The sequence below is a fragment of the Pygoscelis adeliae genome, unplaced genomic scaffold, assembly GCF_000699105.1.
Source record: "Pygoscelis adeliae isolate BGI_AS28 unplaced genomic scaffold, ASM69910v1 Scaffold172, whole genome shotgun sequence".
NCBI lineage: Eukaryota > Metazoa > Chordata > Aves > Sphenisciformes > Spheniscidae > Pygoscelis > Pygoscelis adeliae.
Window position 1 is genome coordinate 4,457,905 of NW_008824338.1, and position 7,286 is coordinate 4,465,190.

General features: G+C 46.4%; 1 protein-coding gene across 1 annotated transcript in view; it reads right to left on the reverse strand.

The window, feature by feature from the left end:
• Window positions 1-5,405, reverse strand: part of LOC103912711 (p53 apoptosis effector related to PMP-22-like) — a 9,439-nt gene extending 4,034 nt beyond the window's left edge. The window contains exon 1 of the mRNA XM_009319093.1: window positions 5,158-5,405. Within this exon, the coding sequence (XP_009317368.1) occupies window positions 5,158-5,368 (211 nt within the window). The 5' untranslated portion in view covers window positions 5,369-5,405. The remainder of the gene's footprint in view (window positions 1-5,157) is intronic.
• Between the last annotated feature and the right edge of the window lie 1,881 nt (window positions 5,406-7,286).

Below are 7,286 nucleotides of genomic sequence, written 5' to 3' on the forward strand. Positions count from 1 at the left end.
CTCTGTGCTTACTTCACAAGCGTAACAAGCTTTTGGATACAGGTCAGCCCTGGCTCTGCTCACAGCGATTTATTTTCTCATCTCTGGTGATATGAAAGTGACAACACATATAGCTATAGGAGATGTCTCATCAGGAAGATTAACATCAAGCCCAGCTTTGTTTCAGGTCTTCAGAAACAGGGCAGTAGTAGACACCACCATTATGAAATTAAGTGGGTTTTGTGCTCACGTGTGACAGAGCTCAGTGCTGGTGACCCCGTACCTTCCTCTCCTCCTCCTACTGCTGGATTGTCTTCTCCAGCAGCAGTTATCAGCAGGTTGATACTGATAAGACTGAGTCATGGGTGCTGGCCACAGCGTTGGATGGGTCTGCTCTGGGCTGGAATAGACAACAGCCATTGAACGGCCAGCCTGCCACATGAGCGCTGGTGGGAGTCACAGGAAGAGCAGTGAAAAGCTCTGGACTTGTATATACACCCAATGTAAGAGAAATCTCAAAAAATTAACCGGAAATCTTTTAATAAGTGACAGATGGAAGAGGTTGGGGTGGGAGGCTGCACCCTTACCAAATGTAGGGTACAGCCCTGGCACGCTCCTTTCCCACACCCCCACAACAGGGCAAGCTTTCAGCTGAGGGGCTGCTGCAGGGCTCCAACTGAAACTGATGTCTCTCCATGCGGGATCCCCCTCATTCCCATACCTATCGAGTCAAGCTTTCCCAGCTCCTTCTCCTCCCAGAGACTCCCGAGAACCAACTGAGCCCCCGCAGGCACCCAGCTCTCCTGCCTCCATATGCAAGATCCTCCACCTACAGCTCCCAGGAGGGGAGAGGTGTGGGTTTATACTCTCACTGTTTGCTGCCTTAAGAGCTGGAGAGACCTGCTCACACTCAGAGAAAGACAGATCAGCCCCAGTTTCTAGCTGGTTTGTGCTCAGAAGTACCTTGTAATCACGAGACATTTAGCCAGAATTTAAGTTTTCCATAGAAATAGAAAATTCTCAGGTCCCTTCATTTGGCAGAAAGAGTATTCCTTACTCAAAATAGGCATAAATATGATGTCTGTTTATTAAATCAAACAATAACACCACAGTAGTTTTGGGCTGCATAAATAGAAGAGCAGAAGAACAGTTGGAGATATTAGCGTTCCCCAGGTCGGTTTTGCCTCAAATAAGATTTGAGTTCTTTGCATCTAATCAGCAGAAAAGTATTTATCAGTTAGGTGGTGCTGAAAGAACATTAAAAAAGACTATTTGGGGGCTGAAGGTCTATAATTATTAGGAAGGATTAAGAGTTTTATTATATATCTTGACTAATGATGACTCTGGAAAGGAACTAAGCTGCAAGTGTTATGCAAATAACTAGGAGGGGTCAGGCTTACTTAAAGTTAATGATTAGCATCAGTAACATGATGAAAGCAAAAAAAAAAAAAACCAACCAAAAAAACCCCAAACACCAGAGCTTTAGTGTTAGCTGTATTTCCTAATTTTATTTGGCTGTGCCTCAGCCTTAACAGGGAGGAGACGGAAGCTCTACAGCGTAGGACATTTAAATATAGATTTCCCTTTAGAAATTAATAAAAGGACTGGGAAAATAGTCTAGCAGAAAGATGAACTGCTACAGGATTTGAAGAAACAAGCCTTTCTCATCTTTGTTCACTTCTTTACAAAAGCAGAAGCTAGTTTGTTAGCTTGTGAATAACTGGAATCTTAGGGTAGAAGTTTTTACCATGACGTGCATAGATGAGATGTTTTTACACTGTAGCTATAATATTTTTCTGTATATAAATCACAGTAGCAATTCCTGTTTGGCCTTGAGAGCTCATAACATAGAATGCCCCAAAAATATGCTTTTGTTGACAAAACAAAGGAGTAGTGGACTGCAAGCAAGAGAGCACCATCAGTAGTAGTATGTTCTTGCTCACATAACATGCAAACTTCCATGGCAGCACGACTGGTGAAGGAAAGCTACGTGCATACCCACCACAAGCACAGGACAGCCCAGAATCAAAGGTTTGCCGGGAGAGCTGGTTGGGAATTAACACTGGGAATCACAGCTCTGTTTTGGTTTTAGGAGTGCAGGAAAAGTGATTGCTATACTGCCAAACTATTAAATAAAAGCCCACTAGTACAAACTTGGCTTCAGCCACTTGGTCAGGAGAGGCACAATCCTATGTATTTCCAACTTTTAATGCCTGCGGGTTGCTAGCAGTGGAAGCACACCTGCCTAGGGGCCGGCAAAGCCCACTGGCAGGGACGCCAGCCTCGCCTGCTCGCTGGGATCTTTTACTGGGGAGTTGCAGTAAGTGTTTCCTGAGTGTTGACAGGGACACCAACTGCTACGTCTCTTCTATTAGCATTCTCCGAGTGCCTGCACTTGGCTGACACTATAAACTAAGTTAGTTTGTCTTGAATACATCCTGGCATTGTAGATCAGACAGAAGCATGCCTGAAAAGAGGTGTACTGAAAAGGTAAGGGTACCTGTAACATTCCTCCTTTATTTACCTGGCCCCTCAGCAAAGTCAACACATGCACTCGGCTTCACCAATAATCAGTGGTATCAAAGTCCATGCCTCTAGGGACACAGGTACAGTGGCATAGCCGCGGTGAAACATGATTCACAAAGGCTGAGCTCCTACTTGTAGGTTCCACTTTTTTTTTTGGCACTTACTAAGGATCCAGATGAATGCTTCCCTTTTTCTAGGTCGGCTGTTGTGTACTTAATGAATACCAACTGGCTGTCAGGAATAAGAAAGAGTTAACCTCCATGGGATCACCTTTCCTGCACACATACACACCCATCTCTTACAGTGATAATTCAAAGCAAAGTCGCTAGGAGCAGCCGTTCAGTCACCCACAAATATTGCTCCTAAACTTACAGCCTCATCACTATAAAGACAACCAACACTCCCAGTAACCACATTGCAAACAATCCTTGTCATCTCTGATGGCTTACTGATATGTTTAAACACACAGTCAACAGTTTAATCCTGCAGTGGTCCAGACTGAGTCATCTTGAGTCATGTTACAGTGCAGTGCAGCAGGTCTGCATTGCAACATTTTGATAATACACAGATGCTGCCAGCCAGGTACTTCCCAGACGCAAACCAGTACACAGCTCTAAACAAAATCCTTCCCTGCCAAATGACATCCCACTCTTCTTTTTCCCCTTCCACTTCTTCCCTCTCATGTGGCATTTGCAAATGTGCATTAAGAAGCAATGCAGTTTAGGAGACATTCCTATTTGCAAATCTTTGTTTGTCTGTTCCTGCCCCTTTTCCCCCATTTAAAATAAGTGACTCGCCTGCTTTTTCTCTTCCTCTTCTCAGTACACATGCTGCAGCTCAATTAAGAAACTGTCTAATGGAGCTTTCTATTAATGGGGATCCACTCGGAAGTTTTCCTTTCATCGGGAGAGGCACAGGATGGTTAGTGCATAGTAGTTATTGTATGCAAAACACAAGTTATGCATCTCAATTAATTAACTTTTATTTTCGTGCAGCAGTGCTGTAAATGCCTGCTAGGTATTTTTTCCTTTGTAAATGCCCTCACCTATTTCGAGCCTAATTGCATTAGCATAGAAAAAAGGAAACAAAATAAATCAAACCTGAACTCATATGTTACATCCCATCTCTAGATGTAAATAGTATTTGAGTGGCATTGATGTCATGAAAATTAGGGAAGAGGGAAAGTCAAGTTGGTCTAAATAAGCCAAGGATTTAAATAAATTTTAGGTTAAATAAGCCACGGCTTATTTAAATAAGCGAAGTCAAGGATGCTATTCCTCCTTGACAGCTTGTTAACCACAAAAAACAGCAGAAAGTTGCTTTTTCCCCACAACGCTCTGAGCTGACACAAAGCACACACCCATCAGTACTCAGGGACATGAGAAGCAGTGTCACTACAGGAGAAAGCAAATTTCAGCAGCTGTACTGTATTAGCACTTCTTCCCTGTGCAAAGCAAATTTCAGCAACTCTGCACTAGCTTTTCTTCTCTGTCTAATGGGGGAGACGGATATTCTTGTCACACTAGCCAGGTTTCTTCCACCTACACTAAGACCTGCAGTCATCACCTGGCTGAGAAACAAAGCCACTGCTCTTGCAATATATTCAAGATTTAGCTTACGCACAAGTGTTGCAATGGAAAGCTTCTGGAAGTCAGTCCACCATGCTCAGGCGGCAAGGGATCTGCGTGGGGCAGCAGTCCCAGCTCTCCCGGCTGAAACACGCCCTTCCAGCTTCCCAGTCCCCAAAGTACCCTCATCCAGGATCTTAAGGCGGGTCTGCTTATTTGTCCAGAAATATGTTGTTTGACAGAAAAGCAGATGTAATCAGGCCCATGTGTTCTAGCAAATAACAAAAAAGTCCCCCAAAAACCCGGAAACTGGGAGTGTACGGTAAGACTATTACACTGGTTATGCCAGATATAAAAGCAGCTCAGCAAGTTAAAACAGAGGCACAATTATCCCCTGATTTAGGCCCCAGTGCAATAGAGAGGTATATTCAGGAAGTGACTTTTTTTTCCCTGTGCAAACCCACATCAGGACATTTTAAGCTGCAGGTCAGGAGGCATCTGAATATCCAAGTTCTCTTGGCCAGGCAGGGTTAAATTAAGGTGGTCTCTCCCTACAGAGGGCTGGGGGAAGGCAGTTGTGCTATCATGCAGGTATAGGCTCTGCATAGGACATCCCGTGTGAAGGTTTCCACACTGACCATCTGACCAGTGAGGCCACTGGCACGGGGAGGGGTACCTGGCCAGCATCGGGCAAGGCTGCCGGGACCACAGCCTGCAGACCACCGAGAGAAAACAAACAGGAGAGCTGAAGGGACTTGGGGCCAGTTGGCTCTTTGGTTGTAGAATAACTTTTTTTAAACAAAACCCAAACCACCACCACTCTGGCTTCTTGGTGTTGTACCAATAGGAAAGACTGCTCTGAAGCAACCTGCACCTGTATTTCTTTGCTGGTTTAAGCCCCGAAACAGGATTAGTACTGGTTCTGCAAGGGAAACCCCATCCCAGAAGGCAGCTGCTCCACCACAGAGGTGGGGAGACCGTTCATGGCGTCACCACCCACTGCTTTCCAGCCACTGCCCCTGGGTGCAGCTGGCGGCAGGGGCCACGGTCCCACGGAGGGGAGGGCAGGGGGCTCCCCGCTTACCGTAGTCCATGAGGGATTCGCAGCTCCAGTTGAGGTCCTCCTCGCTCCGCGTGCAGCTGTCCCACAGCGACGCTTGATGCACGTAGGGCTCCGACTCCGACTCCAGCCAGCCCCTGCCCGCCAGGGCGATGATGCCCATGATGATGGCCAGGCCCAGCAGCAGGGGCAGGAGCCACCTGCACCTCCAGCAGGCGAGGCCGCACACCACCATCCTGCCCGGCCGGCGGAGGCTCCCAGCGAGCCCGAGCGTCGCGGGTGGGGTGTGGCGGGGACGCTCCGCCGGGACGAGAGACTGCGTGCGTGTCGGTCCGAGCGGGTTTTTAAGGCGCCCCGGGAAGAGGGAGTCCCACCCACATTCCTCTGCCTAAGCCTGGCCGCTCCTCGCTCTGCCCCGGGTCCCTCCCTGCCCCGCGAACCTCCCGTCCCTTCGCTTGTCCTCCCCGGGCTCAGCCGTGCGCTTAACCCCTTGCTGGCTGCCACCCTCCCGCGCCCGGACCTGCTTCTCCCTCGTGGCCCCGCCAGCGCAAAACGCAACCGCAGCAAACACCTTAGGTTCTCGCTCGGTTTCACAAGCCCTGCCCTCCTCCCGGGTGTTGAAGTTCATCTTTCTCTTCTCTGGTCACTAGATAGACAGACCGGCGTTACCCAGCGTTGATAATACCAACGATGTTGGCCACTTCAGGTACCGAAAGCTTGTAATAAGTTGCTTCGCAGTTGAAATGGTCAACCTCTTGCCCAGTTTTTGGACAATTTTAATGCAAATGAGAAGAAGAAAGAAAGGTATTATTTGAGGATGGGAATGTGACATAATATTAACAAGGAAGCCATCACTTGTCTGGCATCAAGCTCAGCATTAAACAAACGCATGTTTCCTAACGGCCATCTAACAAGTGCTTGATCGCAATTGTGCTCTGGCTTTCAACCAGGCTGTGCCGGACACAGTCCAGGGGTGGTACTCAAGACCCACATACCCCGATCTTTCCCCATCCCATGTCTGGAAATGCACCCCTGAGATGACCAAAATGAAGGCTTCCCCATCACATGGCATGAATGAACACCCAAAATTTTGGTCATGGGAGAAACACTTCTCCACAATAAGATCTACACACATCCCATCACGTCATCCCAGTACCAATGCAAATTCTCATCATATGAGCAGACACGTACCTATCACAGGACTAGGGGCGCATGCGTTTTGGGCACATAACTCACACGCGTTTGGTCAAGTCTTGGAGCAGCTTCAAGGCCTCACCAAAGAGGTCAGTAGGAGGACAAATCTTTGAGGTCTGAAGGGCTGAAAAAGAATAGCGGGTAGGGGAGATTACATGGGTTTCATGGAGGATGGGGGTGTATGAGTTCTTATTGGACTGCATCAAATGGGATTTTGTCACAGCCGTGACAAAACATGCTCAGACTGTCCTCAATGTCAGTTCCTCAAAAGTTACTCAGGGGAGGTGTCTTGCAAGGAGGGATGGTGAACCTCATTTGAGTACCAATTGCTGGCAAATGCCAGGGAATGGATTGTGATGCTAAAACCAGAACAATAAAGTGATATCACCATAGGCAAGTTGCAAATACCCAGGCAGGTTACCTCAAACCACGTAGAATTTCACCAGCCCTCTCAACATCCTCCTCAAACTTCCCACCAGAAAAATCTAGAAAGATGCTATATGTATCTAGAAAGTATGCACCTGTCTGTACTTGTTAATACAATGTGAGTGAAAAATAGGACTGTGAGAAGTACTAATTCTGTCAATAATAATTAAAATATACAATTTCTGTTAAAAAGTAGCTTTAAAATATTATTTGCATAATTGCTGCATAGCATGTGGCTTTTCAAAGAGTGCAAATGAAAAGCTATAGCTATGAATTGTTGTAACATTTCCTACAAACTGAAAAAAGGGTTAAGTTGATGGTTTTAAGAATTTCCATTTTTTAATACTGTTGAGGGACTACTTGCCACTTAACTGTCTCAAGGGCTTTTACTGGCAAGTGCATATTGACTGGCAAAATAATGAAGGGGTGGTTTTAAGATCTAATCTAGCTTTAAATCACCTATTCTGAAAAATTAATGGCCTGCATATTCCTGCACAGTAAGTTATACTGTGACAAAGTATCAATTTACTGTT